At 46.0% G+C, this 19,736-nt stretch overlaps 1 protein-coding gene across 2 annotated transcripts in view; it reads left to right on the top strand.

Moving 5' to 3' along the window:
- The window catches only part of LOC140420984 (kelch-like protein 4), a 564,196-nt gene that overhangs the window by 460,302 nt on the left and 84,158 nt on the right, over positions 1-19,736 (top strand). For both annotated transcript variants that reach the window (XM_072505214.1, XM_072505212.1), the window contains exons 2-4: positions 8,766-8,939; positions 17,284-17,420; positions 19,469-19,665. In XM_072505214.1, coding sequence (XP_072361315.1) covers positions 8,797-8,939; positions 17,284-17,420; positions 19,469-19,665 — 477 coding nt within the window. In that variant the 5' untranslated portion in view covers positions 8,766-8,796. The remainder of the gene's footprint in view (positions 1-8,765; positions 8,940-17,283; positions 17,421-19,468; positions 19,666-19,736) is intronic.

Here is a 19,736-nt window from a genome sequence, read left to right as displayed (position 1 = left end):
ATCTCAACTCCAGGACCTCACTGCAGGAGTTCCTCAGGGTAGTGTCTTAGACCCAACCATCTTCAGCTGCTTCATAAATGATCTTTCTTCCATCATAAGCTCAAAAATGGGGATGTCCGCTGTTGATTGCATAATGTTCAGCACCACTTGGAACTCAAGATACTGAAACAGTCCATGTCCATATGCAGCAAGACCTGGACAACATCCAGGTTTGGGCTCACAAATACCATTTGCGCCACACAAGTGGCAGGCAAAATTATCATCTCCAGCAATGGCGAATCTGCCATCAACCCTTGACATTAAATGGCATTACCATCGTCGAGTCATCATTGTTACAACACCCTGTGCTAGTCAATTCCAGTCTAACTTGACCTGGCATTGCAACACAGTGAAATTAGATTTTATATTAATACCCATGGCTTTGGTCGAGTTAAGTTAACCACAGTCACTCGGTTTGTAAAATTTAACCACAAGTAACTTTTGTGATGGGCCAAGGTTTAGAGGGCTCCAAAGTGCATCATGGAGTTCACCTGACCTACAACTTTTAATAGATTGTGGTTATGGGGAGCATACCGGCCTGCATTACAGGTGTGGTGCATCAGAGAGTTCAAGTAGTTTTAAATTAAAACAATGTTTATTTATGAAACCAGTTAACACTTTATAAACCCACAGTAAACATCTCAATAACTATCAACACCAATCACCCCGACAGATACAATATTCTATAAGTAACCCTTAATCTTTCCTTGCAACATCCATATGACAAAATACCCTTTTGAACACAGGGATCAGGTTTAAATTCTCTACTGAGAGCAGTTATCACTTTGAAATCACCCAAATTATCTGGAGACAGTCTTTAGATTGCAGAGAGATCCTTATGCAGCTGCTTTCTTTTCCTGCATCTATCCAGCTCTCAAACAAAACAACACACCCTGCAGCTGCCAGCTCAAAGCAAAATGAAAGACAGACAGCCCAGCTCCACCCACACTCTGACATCACTGCAACTATTCGATAAACACCTATTTCTTAAAGGTACATCCACTACAGCTATTTAATAAATGCCCAGTTCTTATAGGTTCTCTCACATGACACATTTTATTATTAAAAGTAATTATAATTAAACTGAATGAAAAATCTAATTGACTATCTAATATGCTTTACCCACACCCCTTTCTAACTACCCCAACTCTCTCTACACACACACATACACAAACAAACAACACAGAGGGGAAAAGATGATGGAGAGGTATATGATTCAGATGGTCTTCCAGTTAGTTTCTTTATCAAGGTTCCGCCTTCAGTTGAGGATTTTCTTTTTCTTCAGCTTGTAATAATTTTCACTGCAGACTCACAGAGGTAGGAGGCAACCAGCAGCCGAGAGAGGGCGAAAACACAGCTCCTCTTCCCTCGAGGTTCTCTCTGAAAAAAACATCTGGTAGGAACCAATTGCTGACTGCTGTCAGGCAAAACATTGTCCCTGGCCAACCCACCAGTTGCCTGTTAGCCAATCGAACAACTTTCTCCAAAACAGCTTCCTAAGGTTGACTCAACTCCGACGGGTCTGAAACCTCCTCTTCATAATTCAAGACCTAGAAATGACTGTCCTGACAAGCATTCTTCTGCTCAAAGACACATTCCAATTATGGGTCCACAGACCAAAAATAATAACATTAAAATAAAAGAAATGGGAACAAAGGAAATAAACAGGAATGACTCCTGCATTAGTAACATCTTGGGGGCTACCATTGACCAGGAGCTGAACTGGACTAGCCATATAAATACAGTGGCTACAAGACAAGCCAGAGGCTAGGAATCCTGCGGCGAGTAACGCACCTCCTGACTCTCCAAAGCCTGTCCACCATCTACAATGTACAAATCAGGAGTGTGAGTGTGGCTGGATGAGTGCAGCTCCAACAACACTAAGAAACTTGACATCATCAAAGACAAAGCAACCCGATTGATTTGCACCACATCCACAAATATTCACTTTCACCATCACTGATGCATAGTAGCAGTAGTGTGTGCCATCTACAAGATGCACTGCAGCAACTCAGCAAGCCCCTTAGGCAGCAACTATCCAACCACAACCACTACTGTCTGGAAAGAGAAGGGCAGCAGATACAAGGGGACATTGCCACCTGGAAGTTCCCCTCCAAGGTCCCTGAGCACCCTGAATTGGAAAAATATCATCGTTCCTTCACTGTCGCTGGGTCAAAATCCTGGAACCGCCTCCCTAACAGCATTGTGGGTGTACCTAAACCACATTGACCACAGCAGGTCACCACTCCCTTCTCAAGGTCAATTAGGGATGGACAATAATTGCTATCCAGCCAGCAATGCCCACGTTCTTTGAATGGATAAAAAAAGAGGACTGGAGTAATTATGAATGAAGGCTTCATAATTGGATACAAGCAAGTAAAACAGTAGATGAGTATGGGGCCAGGTGCTTTTGATGAGTGTCTAATCAGTGCTGCCTGACAGCCTCCAGTACAATGAAACACATTGACATAAAAGAGATTCTGGACCCCTATTACACAAGACTAAAAATGAAGTTGCATTCTGTCAAAGGAAACCGGTCTTAAATGAGACTATTCTTAAGTTAAAGAAAGTTTCGCTGTGCGAATATTGCAAACTTTAAATTCAACCTTAGAGACATTTTCCTGGAAAGCCTAAAGAATAAGAACATTCAGGATTGTGTTTTGAGTAAAGGAAATAAGATGATATTAGAGAAGGCCTGCAATGAGTCATTGGCCATGTACATGGAAGGAAGGGATAGTTGCCAACTGTAAAGGAGCTCTTATAGGCAATACTTCTGATTTAACCCGAAAGAGAGTTTGCTGTGAGTGACTTTAAAATTCACATCATAAAAGGTGAGTTTAGTCAAACATGGCACAGCCTATTTCAAGGATTAAAACACTCTCTGCCTCTGGACAGCTGCCCACAGTGGATTTGTTTCCTGATTTAGCCAATGGGAAAGTGCTCAGTAAGATAGATCTGTCAAATACATACTTGCAATTAAAATTACTGACAAGATTAAATAAATGATTTGCCATTCATAAACACAATGGATTGTACGAGTACGAAAGGTTATCATTTTGGGTGTCTACTGCCCCCACAGTGTTCCAGAGTGTAAACGTACAAAGTGGAATCAAGGGAGTGTGATGCTTCTTAGATGACATTATAATTAATAGTAAGTTTATGCTGGTTAAATGCATGCCAGTCTCTCCTATTTCAATTGGTAATCTGCTTGCTTACAATGTTTAATTTCCTGATTTAAAAAGTGTGTGCATTTATGGATGTGGGATAGAACATTATTCACCTTTTAAGCTGAAATATTGATTACAATTACTAAGTTGCAGCTTTGTTGAATTGATTTTCTACATATCAACGTTAATTAATTATTCGCTGTTAAGGAAATAACCAAAACTTGAGTTCACAATAAATCACGTAGAATATTGAATAATTGAATCTTCTGGGAGATTTGAAGGCAAGAGATAAATGATTGCTAACACATTGTTTTCACATCGTGTAATCTCCTATTTGTCTTCATTTATAAAAAGAAAGCAAAATGCTGACAAGTTAAATGACCAAATGTCCGTCTTATTTTATAATGAGAAGTCCTAAATTTGGATAACCATGGCAAAGTAGCTGCTGAAAATGGTTACAAGAAACTGGATTCTCCCGCTCTCTGCTTCCGATAGCGGAGTTCCCAATACGGCAGAGAACCTCGTGTCGGGCAAAAAACAAGCGTCAATGATTTGATCTGGATGACAAATAAATATTGGTCACATGACAAGATCAACTTCCCTCGTCATCTTCAAATAGTGACGTGGGCTCCCGAACAGGTGGGCGAGGCTTCAACTTAGCGGTCCCTCCTTGCGGCAGCATCAAGATTAAAGCCCCGTGTCAGAGGGAGGATGCAGAGTGAGGGTTATTTGAATCCAATTGCATTCCATTAACGGGCTGGAGGCTGGATTGTCCATGCCTCCATGATACTCGAGCCCGCTGGGCCATGATTCATGCTGGTGTGGATTGGTGCAAATATTTGCGAGGGTGGCCCTGACATGGTGGGCCAAGTGGTTAAGTATTTAACAGAGGTGCCCGCAAGGTCTGCCAGAGAGCCCCCTGCTCCCCACAATGCAAATCCTGCCCACACCACCCCAGTCCCCCCTATGAGAACCCCCTATCAGGCACCCCCAAGAGACACCCCCAGCAGACCTCCTTCTGGCGCGGATCCCGCCTCTGCTGGGGTGGGGGGGGGGGGGGGGAGACCAGAGAATTGGGTGCCAATTCCATATTTCTGCCTGACACGACATTGGGAACTCCACTACTGCCGACAGGTAAGGGAGTTTCCAGTCCCTTGTAACCATTTTCAGCAGCTACTTTGTCATGATTATCCAAATTCAGGACTCCTCTTCACCCCCCCCCCCCCCCCCACCACCACAGACACCCACTGCAGATCCCCAGATCACAGACCCCCCATCAGAAAGCACCCCATTTCAGAGACCCCCCATCGGTCACACCTGCCTCCAAGCTAAAGAACAGTCCAGGCAGAAACTTTGAAAACTCATGACTTTTTCACTCACCTGCCCCTTATATTTGCTGGCTCAAACAGAGGTGTAGAAAGCAGCAGTTGTTTCTTTATAGAAAGCCAAAACCACATCACAAGGCTTTTAACTCCCTCAGATCCTTTGATCTGCAAGGCCTATATTCACTTTCAAATAGAAAAGGCGTTTAGTGGGCTACAATTGACAGGGTATTAGGCTAGGTGTCTGGATTGTCTATTGTAATTTCTCTTAATGCTTGAATGCATCTCCCAACTCCTGCTTTGAACATAACCTCAATGTTTGTAAAGATCTAGGAGTTAAGTGGTTTCACTTCCTCTTTTTCTCAGCAGAAAGCACTTTATTGCTTTTGATGTGGTCAGGAGCTGTCAATCATAGCTAGATAATAAATAAAAAGTTCCATCAAATTCATTTTTGAACAAAGCACACAGAAAATTTGTATTTAAATTGGTGAGTTAATTCTTGCCAAGTCCTCAATTTTAGAGAACACGCAGGAACAAAGTAAGCTTCAACATTCTTCAGTGATTACCAAGCGAAATCCTATCCTGGGTAATGATACAGCTAGCTCGCAGGTGGGAGTGATGCCTACTGTGGTTGATAAGCCTGTGGAAAATCAGACAATTGAAGTGTTGAAGGACAAATATCCTGGGATTTTTCTGGATTGTGTAGTAACAAGGTCGTAAAGTCACAGGTTAAGACAAGAGGAGAAATCAAAGAGTGAAGATAAAGTTGAAGTTCAATTATCAGAATCGATTTTTGATCAGATGGTTGGAAAAGAACAAGAACAGGTGGAGGATGAGGCGGATATTTTTAGTTCAGGAAAATTGGCGGAGTTACAACAGAAAGATATAGAAATAAAACGGATGTATCAGAAAGCATACACAGAAGAGGAATCTGTGTGTATACCAGATTGTAATTACCGTAAAAATGATGTCTTGATGAGAAAACGGAGACCTTTACATATGCAGGCAGATGAAAAGTGGGCAGAAGTGGTATTGCCGGTAGGGTATGAAAAGAGGTGTGCGAGTAGCACATGAGGTACCAGTGGGAGGTCATTTGGGAGTAAAGAAAACTCAAGCTAAAATACGAAAACATTTTGACCTGGACTACATAAAGATGTAGTTAAATTTTGTCGATCATGTCACACATGTCAAGTCATAGGGAAACTTCAAGCAGTGATAAAACCAACACCCTTAATACCCATTCCAGCATTTGAGGAACCTTTTACAAGGTCTTAGTTGATTGTGTAGGACTGCTTCCTAATACAAAAAGTGGGAATCAATATCTTTTGACTATAATGGATGTGTCTACTAGGTTTCCAGAGGCCATTCCAGTAGGCATTATTACAGCTAGAAAGATTGTGGAGGAGTTACTTAAATTCTTTACTAGATATGGACTACCAACAGAAATACAAACGGATCAAGGATAAAATTTTACCTCAAGCTTATTCAAAGAAGTTATGGATAGTTTATGAAAAAAACAATTTAAATCAACTGCGAACCATAAAATTGGCACAGGTTAACAAAGAGATTGAGAGTATGCTTAAAAATGGCATAATTGAAGTGGGTTGCAGCCAATGGAGCTCACCCATAGTGATGGTACCAAAACCGGATGGTACCCAATGGTTGTGTGTAGACTATAGAAAGGTTAATGCAGTTACAAGAATGGACTCTTATCCTATCCCACGCTTGGAGGATTGCATTGAGAAGGTGGGATAATCAGCTTTTATTTCCAAACTGGATTTACTTAAAGGTTACTGGCAGGTACCTTTATCCGAAAGGGCGAAGGGGATTTCAGCTTTTGTGATTTCAGATGGTATATACCAATTCAAAGTTATGCCATTTGGCATGAAAAACACCCCAGCCACACTTCAACGGTTAACTAACAAAGTCATTTCAGGATTACCCAATTGTGCGGTATACATCAACGACCTGGTAATTTTTAGTCTAACATGGAAAGAACATTTGAAGCATCTGATGGAGTCATTCAATCGACTTCAGGAGGCGGGTTTGGTGGTAAACCTAGCCAAAAGTGAATTTGGAAAAGCCCAAGTCACTTTCCTTGGCCATACAATTGGACAGGGTCAAATAGTTCGACGGGATGTGGAAACAAAAGTTATATGTAAGTTTCCAATGCCCTCGACACGAAGGGAATTAATGCGATTTCTTGGCATGAATGGATTTTACCGGAAATTTGTGCTGAATCTTAGCAGTGTGGTTGATCCACTGATGGACTTGCTAAAGAAGCGTAGCAAATTTCAGTGGACAGCGGAGTGTCAACAGGCATTTGACTGCCTGAAGGCTGTGTTAACCAATGCTCCTGTGTTGGAAAATACCAAGGGGCTCTGTGATCGGATTGAACTAAAATATCTGACCTTAAAGAGAAATGCCGAGGTGTCGAGAAATGGATGGATTGTGCAGAGACCTTCTTGTCCAAAGAGACTGTCAATCAAGAGGATTCCAGTTGGAGGAAGAAGAACTAAAATGGACCATGTTATTATAAATGTTTGCGTGATTTGTTTTGTTGAACAAAAAAGTATATTTACTTTCAATGTTGTTTAAAAGAAAGTGAAAAGGTGAAAAATGAAACCATCGTCAAGTTGATGGTTTATTTTTTTTCTTGGGGGGAGGTGTCATGGGAATGTCACTTTAAGAAATATTTGCCTTCTCAAGTGGCTGCAGTGATGACATTATGTGGGAGGAGCTGGGCTCTGGCTCTGCTTTTTACTTTTGTTTTGAGCTGAAAGCTGTTTTTGGGTCTGAGATTTACTTTCACTTTTCAGTTGGGGAGCTGCATCCAAATCAAGAAGGTGTATTTTGGTCTCTCTCTCTGCATGCCAAAGAATGTCTCCAGATCACATGATAATTTCAAAGTAATACCTGTTTCTGCCAGGAATGCAAACCTACTGTTTTTGTAGGAAAAAAGGGTGTTTGGCTTATGGATGTTGTTAGGAAAGTTACTAAGGGTTACCTATAGAGTACTGTATCTTTGGGGGGTATCAGTGTTGGTAGTTGATAAGATGTTTACTGTGTGTTTATAAAATATTAACTGGATTCATAGAATAAACATTGTTTTGTTTAAAAATACTTAAGGTCTCTGTTTCATCAAACCTGGAAAGTGGGCCCTTGTGCTCCTCATAACCAAAATCTATTAAAAGTTATAGGTCAGGTGAACTCCATGACATACTTTGGTGTTCTCTAAACCCTGTCCCATGACACAATCCCTTTTTTCTGTTCTCTCATTTGATTTCCTCAATTCCATTTGATCACCTTTTCTCAAATTTCCTCAATAACCTTATCTCACAAAAACCATCAATTTTGAAAATATCGATCAACTCAACATTCACAGATTTTTGGAGGAGCAAAATACCTCCTGATTTTGGCATAGCTCTAACTTTGGAACATGCCTTTTAGTTTTGGATTCCCCAGCAAAAGAAATACTTTCTCTGTTTCGATATCATCAAATCTATTGGCCATTTTAAGCACCTCGATTTGATAACTCCTCAATCTTCTAAACTCAAAGAAATGCAAGCTAAGTTTATGCAATCTGTGCTCATAAATTACCTGGTAACCCTTTAAGTCCAGGAGGTTTTCCCACATGTTCCCTCATTGATCTTGTGTGATCTATGGAATTCAATTCTCAATGGTTTACAAGCTTATTTCTTGTTAGGTTGTTTTTAATTCAATCTACTTGAAGTTACTAATTCCAGTTCAGCTGCAGGGATATAAACTATTTGCAAAGTAGGCATGATCTATAGAGATGGAGAATATAGTTTTCTATCTGAATAAGCTAATTTTAAGTGAAGCGTGGGCCCTTGGTATTTTACTAATAATGAAAAATTAATGAAGCATCCAGAGTCCAAAAGTGATTTGCTTTTCTCTAGTAGGAGAGCATAACTTTTTCTCATGACAGCTCAATTTTGTTTTGAAAAAATGACTTTGGCAGACCTAAGAGTAAAATCTGAAGCTGCTAATGGTAAAAATGGATGAGCTTGTTAACCTACTTTGCATTATTCAACTCAAGAGAGAGCCAAAGTGCTTTTTTGTTTTGTTACTTTGTTGTATATTAAAAGAGACAGACTATGTATTGATTTTCACAGCAGCTTTCTGAAGCAAATCGGAAATGAAAAATACATTTATGATTGTAGGTTTGGCTTCCAATGTTCACTAACAAATCTGCTTTCCTTTCTTTCGTCCACAGGTTGCCATTGAACAGCTGTTCTTCGAATAGGATGAGTTCCGGTAGTTCAGATGAGTTCTTCCAGTCAATGAATCATGCGGAGCAAACATTTCGGAAAATGGAGAACTACCTCCAGCACAAGCAACTTTGTGATGTTCTCCTGATTGCTGGAGATCACAAGATTCCTGCTCATCGGTAAAGTTTGCAGTATATGTAATTGAATGACAGGCCTTGTACAATCAGTGGGGGTCGGTTAGATCAGTTGACTGTGTTTTGTTATGTTTCCTTTGTAACATAAGCGGCTTCCTTGTGTTGCATTTGTCAAGGAAGGTCGAGACGTGTAAATAACTTCAACTCATTTATTTACACTATGTACACTTTTATAACTTGAGTTCGACACTACTGCTAATCCTATTGTAGCTACCCAAACTGACTGACCAGCTGCTGTCTTCCATGTGGTGGGTGTGATAATGAATCAACCCTGTGCCTCTCCTCACTAACTGTCTCCACTGGCCGAAGGGGGCTGATCATGTGTGTGGTGTCCTTTATGTACGGGTTGGTGTAATGCCCCCCTGTGGTCGTGTCACCTCCTTGTGTATCTTGAATGTCCATTGGTCGCCTCCCACCTAACTTATCTATTGGTTGAGTGTGTGTGTGTGATGTTTCTGGTGCTCCCTCTAGTGTCTGTCTAGCTTACATGTATTTACAGTGATGCACATCACCACATCCTCCCCTTTTTATATGTTCATATTTTCTGTACACTTTAAGAAAAACTGAACAAAGAACAGGTATGGAAGGTAAGGTATATACAAGTCATGGGAACGGTGATTAAACAATAAGTCCAAATCATTCATGTGAGTCCATAAACCATCAATCATCATGGTCAAATGTCTCTCTTGGTTATGAACGCCATCAACAGGAACCAAGAAGTGGTCGAATCACTGCGCTGTCCGCTTTGGGGTCTTTTTCTTTTTTTCTTTTTGTGTTTGTGGTGGTGCTGTCGGATGGCATCTTGTAGCTGATAGGTCGTTGACATTGAAGAGGTACCATCAACAGTATCATTCGAGGTCATGGATGTGCCAGATGTTGAAGTCGGATGAGACTGTGCATACTGGTTCTGGCCACATGCTGTGCTGGAAGGGTGATTCTGCTGAGAAGCGTTGAAGCATGTCGATTTGGAGACAGAATTGCTGCTCGCATCAATGTCTGGTGATGGTGTGAAACTAGAACCTTGCATCTGATAGGAATATGCTGTCTGGCCAGGCTGTGGTGCAGCAAATCCTGGGCGGTAACTAAGGCATCCAGTCTGTAGTGCAGATTGCGCTGGCGGTAGTCCTCCTTCGGTCTTGATTCCATTAGTGGGCAATCCGTAGTGCTGGCCTGTTTGAGAATATGCTGCATAGACTGCTGGCTGCTGCATGCCTGAATACTGGGTTTGTCCAGCATGAGCTGTCATTGGCCGCACTGTCCGTGTGGAACAAATGTGTGGACATAGCTGTGGTGAAAATTGGTGTATTCGTCTTGGACTGTAGCTGCTGCTTGTTATTGCTGACCCAGTGTGATTGTCACGTGATCCTGTCGTTGTGGCATCTGCTGTCACCCTGAGCGTGCCATCACTGAGGTTGCGACACTGCCTGTCTGGAGTAAAGTCTGGCTTACGTGAATCGGCGTTTGGTTGCCCCCCATCTGGAGTCTGGTCTGTTTTTTGTTGATGCTCCCCGTCCGGAGTCTTAGCAGGTTCACTGGAGTCAGCTGAGATTTCTTGAAGCTGCACGTCTGGAGTCAGAACATGCAGGAATGCATTGACTAGTGGAGAGGTTCGAGCAATTGAGGGTGGAAGTAGTGTGGTGTCACCGGAGTCACCAGTGGTCTCACCGTGATCATCGAGTGCCTCTGTATGCACTTGCTGAGGTCTGTCACTTTGCACCTTTTGCATGGGAAGTGGGATGCTGTCGTCACTCGTTTCACATACCTGGACTTTTGGGCTCTTTTGAGGGCCCCCAACGGCACTTTTCGATGTTTCCCAGTGTGAGAAGGAGTTTATAACAGCTCCCCATCAGTATATGGCTTCAACCAGGAGCGGGGCGACAGAAAAGGTGGTGGTGGACCCGAAGAAGGTGCGAGGGAAGAAGAACAAAATGGCGGCAGGCGGTGACCAGGCAGCGTGGATGCAGTGGGCGGAGGAGCAGCAGGAGGGTGTCCAGCGCTGCTTCAGAGAGATTAAAGTGGACCTGCTAAAGCCGATGAAGGCTTCTATTGATAAGCTGCTGGAGACACAGACGGCCCAGGGGGCGGCGACCCGCGAGGCTTGACAGAAGATCTCTGACAATGAGGACGAGATCTTAGGCCTGGCGGTAAAGGTGGAGGCACGAGGCGCTCCACAAGAAATGGCAAGAGCGGCTCGAGGAGATGGAGAATCGGTCGAGGCGGAAGAATCTGTGGATTCTGGGCCTCCCGGAGGGGCTGGAGGGGACGGGCGTGGGGGCCTATGTGGTCACCATGTTTAACTCGCTGATAGGAGCGGGGTCCTTCCAGGGGCCCCTGGAGCTGGAAGGGGCCCATAGAGTGCTGGCGAGGAGGACCAAGGCTAACGAGCCTCCACGGGCGGTGCTGGTGAGGTTCCATCGGTTCGTCGATATGGAGTGTGTGCTCAGGTGGGTCAAGAAGGAGAGGAGCAGCAGGTGGGAGAACGCGGAGGTTCGAATATACCAGGACTGGAGTTCGGAGGTGGCGAAGGGGAGGGCCGGGTACAATCGAGCGAAGGCGGTGCTGCATAGGAAGGGGGTGAAGTTTAGCATGTTGCAGCTGGCGTGACTGTGGGTCACCTACAAGGACCGGCACCATTATTTTGAGTCTCCAGAGGAGGCATGGGCCTTTGTTCAGGTCGAGAAGCTGGACACAGATTGGTTGGGATGAGCGATTGGGGACTGCGGTTGATATGTTATGTTTATATTTTTTCTCGAGTGGGGAGCCTTTGTATTGCTCCGGGTTTCTTTTCTCTGTGTTTTTCTCTCCCGGTTCGGTGAGGGTGGCTGGGGCGGGTTGGGCACTGCTTTGGTCGGGTTGGTCTCTTGGAAGGGGGTAGGTAAACGGAACAAGGGGGGTGGACGGCGGTGAGATGGGGTCCCACGGGGGAGGGGGAGGCCCGAGTCGGGGGTGAGGGGACCGGGCCTGTAAAAGGAGCTGCGTCAGACGTGGCGGGGCCTGGTAGGTGGAAAGCGCAGGCTTTTTCCCGCGCTGAAGACTGGAGGGGGCGGGGCCGGGGCCGGGAAGCGAGGGTTGTTTCCCGCACTTAGAGTGGAAGGGGGAGGGGGAGTGGCTGGGGTCAGCAAGAGTCAGCTGACTTGCGGAAGTGCAATGGGGGGAGTAGCCCGGGGGTGGGGGGGGGGGTGGAATGAGTTGCTGCTATGGTCAAGGGGGAGCTGGAGCAAGTGGGGGGGGGTCGAGGCGGGGGTATGCCGCTGTGGGGAATGGGCCGGGTGTGGGGTGTGGGGTCCGGGCGCGTGGCTGGCCGAGGAGGGGCTCTGGCTAGTCGGTGGGAGAGGGGGGGCGGGTAGCTCCGTGACCCGGCTGATTACTTGGAATGTAAGGGGACTGAATGGGCCGGTTAAGCGGGCCCGCATGTTCGCGCACCTGAAGGGGCTCAAGGCGGACGTGGTTATGCTCCAGGAGGCACACCTGAAGGTGGCAGACCAGGTATGATTGAGGAAAGGGTGGGTAGGTCAGGTGTTTCACTCGGGGTTGGATGCCAAAAATCAAGGGGTGTCGATCTTGGTGGGAAAGAAGGTGTCATTCGAGGCGTCGAGCATTGCGGCAGATAATGGCGGTAGGTACATCATGGTGAGTGGTAAGTTGCAGGGAGAGAGGGTGGTACTGGTCAATGTGTATGCCCCGAACTGGGACGATGCGGATTTTATGCGGCATATGTTGGGTCGGATCCCAGACTTGGAAGTGGGGGGCCTGATAATGTGGGGAGACTTTAACACGGCGCTGGATCCAGCGCTGGATCGCTCCAGGTCTAGGACGGTTAGGAAGCCGGCGGCGGCTAGAGTGCTGAGGGGGTTTATGGACCAGATGGGAGGGGTGGACCCTTGGAGATTTGCAAGGCCGGGGCTAGGAAATTTTCATTCTTCTCACATGTCCATAAGGCTTATTCCCGAATCGACTTTTTCATTTTGAGTAGGGCGCTGATAGCGAGAGTAGAGGATACTGAGTATTCGGCAATAGCCATTTCGGACCACGCCCCGCATTGTGTGGACTTGGAGATGGGGGAGGAGAGGGACCAGCGGCCGCTGTGGCGCTTGGAGGTGGGGCTGTTGGCGGACGAGGAGGTGAGCGAGCGGGTCCGAGGAAGTATAGAGAGGTACTTGGAGACCAACGACAACGGGGAGGTCCGAGTGGGGATGGTATGGGAGGCACAGAAGGCGGTGGTGAGGGGAGAGCTGATCTCCATCAGGGCCCACAAGGAGCCGAGGGAGCGGGGGGTAGAGGGAGAGGCTGCTGGGGGAGGTGGTGAGTGTAGACAGGAGGTATGCGGAGGAGCCCGAGGAAGGATTGTTGAGGAAGAGGCGTAGCCTCCAGGCCGAATTCGACCTCGTGACCACGGAGGTGCAGTGGAGGCAGGCCCGGGGGCGATCTATGAGTATGGGGAAAAGGCAAGCCGGATGCTGGCGCATCAGCTTTGGAAGTGGGACGCAGCTAGAGAGATCGGGGGAGTTAAGGACAGGGGAGGGAGTGTGGTGCGGAGTGGGGTTGGCATCAATGGGGTCTTCAGGGACTTTTATGAAGAATTGTACCTATCTGAGCCCCCACAGGAGGAGGGAGGGATGGGCCGCTTCCTGGACCAATTGAGGTTTCCAAAGGTGGAAGAGGGACTGATGGCGGGATTGGGAGCCCCGATTGGACTGGAGGAGCTGATCAAAGGGATAGGAAGCATGCAGGCGGGGAAGGCACCGGGGCCGGACGGTTTCCAGGTCGCGTTCTATAAAAAATATATGGACCTATTGGGCCCGCTGTTAGTCAGGACCTTTAATGAGGCAAGGGAGGGGGGGGCGGCATTGCCCCCGACGATGTCCTGGGCACTGATCTCCTTGATCCTGAAGCGGGACAAGGATCCCCTGCAATGTGGGTCTTACAGACCGATCTCCTTGCTAAATGTAGATGCCAAGGTGCTGGCGAAGGTCTTAGCCACGAGGATTTGTGAATGGGAAACAGTTGAACACAAATGTGCGGAGGCTTTTGAACGTTATTATGATGCCGGCGAGGGAGGGAGAGGCGGAGATAGTGGTGGCGATGGACGCTGAGAAAGCCTTCGATAGGCGAGAGTGGGGGTACCTGTGGGAGGTGCTGAAGAAGTTTGGGTTTGGGGAGGGGTTTGTCAGGTGTGTTAGGCTGTTGTATGAGGTCTTGATGGCAAGTGGGGCTACAAACAGGAGGAGGTCCGAGTACTTTTGGTTGCACCGAGGGACGAGACAGGGGTGTCCCCAGTCTCCCCTGCTCTTCGCACTGGCGATTGAAACCCTGGCTATGGCACTGAGAGAGTCGAGGAACTGGAGGGGGTTGGTGCGGGGTGGGGAGGAGCATAGGATGTTGCTTTATGCGGATAACCTGCTGCTGTATGTGGCTGACCCGATGGGAGGAATGCCGGAAGTAATGAGGATTCTTAGGGAATTCGGGGACTTTTCGGGGTATAAACTCAACGTGGGGAAGAGTGATCTGTTCGTAGTTCATCCAGGGGATCAGGAGAGGGGTATTGGTGAGCTCCCACTAAAAAGGGCGGAGAGGAGCTTCAGGTATTTGGGGGTCCAGGTGGCCAGGAGCTGGGGGCCCTGCATAGGCGTAATTTTTCAAGGCTGGTGGAGCAAATGGAGAAGGAGTTCAAGAGGTGGGACGCGTTGCCACTGTCCTTGGCAGGCAGGGTGCAGTCAGTCAAAATGACGGTGCTCCCAAGGTTTTTGTTCCTGTTCCAGTGCCTCCCCGTGTTTATCCCGAAGGCTTTCTTTAGGCGGGTTAACAGGAGCATAATGGGGTTTGTGTGGGCGCGAGGGACTCCAAGGGTGAGAAGGGTGTTCCTAGAGCGGAGTAGAGATAGGGGGGGGCTGGCGCTGCCCAACCTCTGTGGGTACTACTGGGCCGCCAATGCGACGATGGTGCGCAAGTGGGTGATGGAGGGGGAGAGGGCTGCATGGAAGAGTCTGGAGACGGCGTCTTGTGTGGGTACGAGTCTGGGGGCGCTGGCAACGGTGCTGCTGCCGCTCCCTACAAGGAGGTATACCACGAGCCCGGTGGTGGCGGTTGCCCTCAAAATTTGGGGGCAGTGGAGGCGGCATAAGGGGGAAGTTGGGGCCTCAGCGTGGACCCCAATACCGGGGAACCACCGGTTCGCCCCAGGGAGAACAGGTGCAGGGTTTGCGGGGTGGCACAGAGCAGGGATACGAAGGTTGGGGGACATGTTTGTGGACGGGAGGTTCGCGAGCCTGGGTGAGCTGGAGGAGAAGTATGAGCTCCCCCCCGGGGAACACCTTCAGGTACTTACAGGTAAGGGCGTTCGCCAGGTGGCAGGTGGTGGAATTCCCGCGGCTGCAGCCACACACAGTGCAGGACAGGGTGCTCTTGGGGGGATGGGTGGGAGTGAGGAAGATCTCGGAAACTTACCAGGTGATGCAGGAGGAGTAGGAGGCCTCGGTAGTGGAGGTGAAATGTAAGTGGGAGGAGGAGTTGGGAGAGGAGATCGAGGAAGGGACGTGGGCAGATGTCCTAGGGAGGGTGAACTCTTCCTCATCGTGCGCGAGGCTCAGCCTCATACAGTTTAAGGTGCTGCACAGGGCACACATGACCGGGACAAGGATGAGCCGGTTTATTTGGGGTGAGGACAGGTGTGTTCGGTGCTCAGGGAGCCCAGCAAATCACACCCATATGTTCAGGGCAGGCCCAGCGCTGGAGGAATTTTGGAAGGGCGTAGCGAGGACGGTGTCGAGGGTGATAGGATCCAGGGTCAAACCGGGCTGGGGGCTCGCAATATTTGGGGTGGCAGAGGAGCCGGGAGTGCTGGAGGCGAAAGAGGCCGGTATTCTGGCCTTTGCGTCCCTGGTAGCCCTGCAAAGGTTTCTTCTTCAGTGGAAGGATGCAAGGCCCCCAAGCGTGGAATCCTGGACCAGCGGTATGGCGGGGTTCATTAAATTGGAGAGGGTGAAATTCGCCTTGAGAGGGTCGGTACAAGTGTTCTTTAGGCGGTGGCAACCGTTCTTAAACTTTCTGGCAGAATGATAGACATTGGTCAGTGGCAGCAGCAGCTCGGGGGGGGGGGCGGGGGCGGCGGGTTTACTTTATTATTGTTTTTGTTATTTACTGAGGGGGTGTATATACCTGTTGTGTTAAGTCGGGGTGTTAATCTTAATTTATTATTTATGTACAGGGGGGAGTGGGGGTATGGAGGGTTGCTTTTCTAGACTGTGTTTTGTACTTAAGCCTGTTGGGTTCTTTTTTTCTCATTTTGTTATTCACATTTTATGAAAACCTTTAATAAAAATTATTTTTTTTAAAAACCATATCAGAAGCTTTACCACACTGTCTCATATCAACATTAAAGCCTTGCAAACCTATGTGTATCAAAACCCTAATAAAATGACTGTGAAGAATATGAAGGGCGATCTACACTGAATGATAAGCTTTCAGATTGTGAGATGTAGTTATTCAATTTGCATGCCATGATGTTGAATAAAATATCAATGTATCTTATGCCACGAAGGATGACTTTTAACAAAGAACGTATTGGTAAGGGCAGTGACAATATTACAATATTGTGTCTATATTTTTAGAACTACCCCAGAGAAAAAGGAAATTAACGTGAATTTATTTTGGTAATTATAATAAATCAACAATGAAGTACATTAAAATTGTAACTTCACACAAACAGGGCCACAAGTTAACAACAGGAATTAAACATTAAATCACTGTCCTCATTTCTCCCGAGTCCCTGTCTTGAACCTTTGGAAGTGCCAGATGGTGGTGATTAAAGGCTTTTGGCTTAATTCTTGAGACGCCAGTGCTTAAACAAAACCTGATCAATGCTTAAATCCTATTTTTGCTGAACAAAATTGATCTAATTAAAAACTTACAACAATGTAGAATTTCCTAATGTTGACATAATTCGCACTTCCTCTGGGACCACCTATTACTATACACTGTTTTAACTTGTGTGTTCATGGTTTCCTTTAATGAATTGGCAGCAATTATAAATCTAAATTTCAGTGTTTTATATGTTGCTGCATAAATAATGAATTGTGTTTTGATCAGTAAACAAAATGAGATAGCAGAATGCAAGTCCATTCAACATAATTAAGTAGACTTGAAAAATTTCCTTGAGCGAAAATATGCTCGCTGTAGAAAAGCACTAAATGGTCATATAAAAATATGTTTGGTCAAAGTTTATCTTTAAAGTGTAGCTTTCAGGCTAATGAAGTTGGCAAAAAATATTAGTCCTGTGGTATTTCTTTAGACGCTTTCAGCTTATCTCTTATGTTATCTTCATTGTTCTCAGGCTAGTCCTCAGTGCTGTTTCGGACTATTTTGCTGCCATGTTTACCAATGATGTACGTGAGGCCAAGCAAGAAGAAATTAAAATGGAGGGCATCGACCCAGATGCACTTAAAGCACTTGTTCATTATGCTTACACAGGTGACCTTTAATGTAGTATTTATAGACAACTTTTTATGTGGTCACTATTTCAAGGTACAGGATGTATGCATTGAAATTTTTTTTTAAAACGTGAAATTGTGTTTTGCTTCCTGTCTTGGAAAGCTGTTAAATGCTCAAGCCCTGTTTCTGTGCTCAAGCACGACAAATCAAGAGTGTGATATATACATTTACTTTGATCTTGCTTTTAATCATTTAACAATCTTGCATCGATCACGTGGTCAAAGATGCCAACAGTTAAGGTAAAATTACTGTTCTTCTTTATTTAAGTAAATCAATCCAAGTAATTTGTAAAGATATTGGATTTAAATAATAATTATATTTATTCATAGATCCCCCACGATACTGCTTAGATGCAACTTTGACCCGGAATTTGCCTCTTGGGCAATTCCCAGCTCTGCGAACCCGATCAGGGAGAAAGTGCCCCGGAAAGTTGGATTTTTGGTCTGTGAGGGGGATGGGTGGAAATGAGGGTGATGGAAGGAATGAGGAGGCAGCCGAATCCATAGTCAGGCTTGGCAGAAGTCCTGCCTCTATGCACCAGCACTGTGTGGAAGTTTAAAAAAATAAATAAAATATAAAGCAATTCTGCATCCCTCACCACTTGCATCCCTCATCTCCCACACACTCTCCATCCTCCATATATGTCAACACACGCCACCTCATGTCCCCAGCTCCCATAGCCCATCATGTCCTCCATGCCAACCCATACCTTGGACCCCATCTACTCACCCCCATGGTCCTTTATAGGGCTTATGTCAACTAATGCCAACCTTAACCACTACACTTTGCCCTTACATTCTGCATGCCAACTCACCCAGCATCCACTAAGGGCAGACCTCAGGAATTAGGCTGAGATGAAAGTTCTACGTGCCAATTGAAAACTCTAAAAATAAAAATTACTCATACATAAAAACCCGTTCACTGGATGGAATTCTCTCATTTGTTTGGCAGAGTGGTGCAGTGGGTGGGAAATGGTATGAAAGTCCTCCGCCACAAGGGCAGCTTCCTCTGCTGTATTATTGACTTAGATTTAAAAACATTAAGGAGCAGGTCCCAAGATATCACCCTGGCAGGGTGGGTTCTGATTGAGTCTGCCCCACCAGCAATTTGCTTTGTAAAAGATAAGGGTGCCCTTTTTAAAAATAAAAATAGAATCCCAAGCCCCCCCCCCACAAGAACAACCCCTACCTCTAGGCAGTGCCAAGGACTGCCCGAACATGACCCACTCCCCTCTGGGGGATGTACATTCACAGTGATAATGGAAAGTTGTGAAATAAGTCATGCAGCATTAATCTAGTATATGTCAACAGCCAGAGGGGAATAGCAAACAGCAGTTTATTTTAACACTCCATGCAATTAAAAATAAAAGATTTAAAGGGGAGTTGTTTTAAATGCTTTAATCAGATTTATTTTGACGTTCTTGTGACAATTTCAATGAGTTAACGTACATTCTAACAATCCCAAAAGGCAGCTTACCTCTCTCATATCTCATCTTATCACTCTCAAAGAGCAACTGACTTGCTCCAAAGGTGTCCCGGGCCACATCCAAAGGGATACCCTAAATGCCGAACCTGTTCCAACCAGGTGTAATCTGCACGTGTTGTGTTTCCCACTCTAGGTACAAAAAGATTAGACATGACTGGAGGCAGCTATTATTTTATATGGACAGCTGCCTCTGTGGAACGAGCTTGCGCAAAGCCCACCTCATGGTAGGTGCTATGTTCAGGAGCAGAACTTCTACATTTCGGTCTCCCCCTCCATTTTCACAGAAACAGATGGATGTGGGTGCAGTGCCTGCGAAGCAGAGGATCAAACCAACAGGGAATCCCGCATTTTGTTTTTTGAGTTTGTCACTTCTGCACAAATTGCACTGAGCCCAAACGAATACTGGAAAGAGAGTTCAGACTCATTTAAATAAATCCAAGGTGTCCAAGTTGGAATGCCTCTCAGAATAAAATAATAGCACTTCATATTGCATCGCTTTGCTTCCACGTTGCCATTGATTGGTTCTACTGTATGCTTCACAGGTCTCTTGGAGCTGAAAGAGGAAACTATAGAGAGCTTATTGGCTGCAGCATGTCTTCTCCAGCTCTCTCAAGTGGTGGACGTATGCTGCAACTTTCTCATGAAACAGCTCCATCCATCAAATTGTTTGGGGATAAGATCCTTCGCTGATGCTCAAGGCTGCATGAATCTGCTAAAGGTGGCCCACAGCTATACCACGGTAACGCCTTCAAAGATTGAATCCTGCTTTTGCAGCTGTTTCTGGATGCAGTTCCAGATAGAGACTTCCCA

The sequence above is a fragment of the Scyliorhinus torazame genome, chromosome 5, assembly GCF_047496885.1.
Source record: "Scyliorhinus torazame isolate Kashiwa2021f chromosome 5, sScyTor2.1, whole genome shotgun sequence".
NCBI classification, from domain to species: Eukaryota; Metazoa; Chordata; class Chondrichthyes; order Carcharhiniformes; family Scyliorhinidae; genus Scyliorhinus; species Scyliorhinus torazame.
This window is presented reverse-complemented; position numbering and strand designations above follow the sequence as displayed.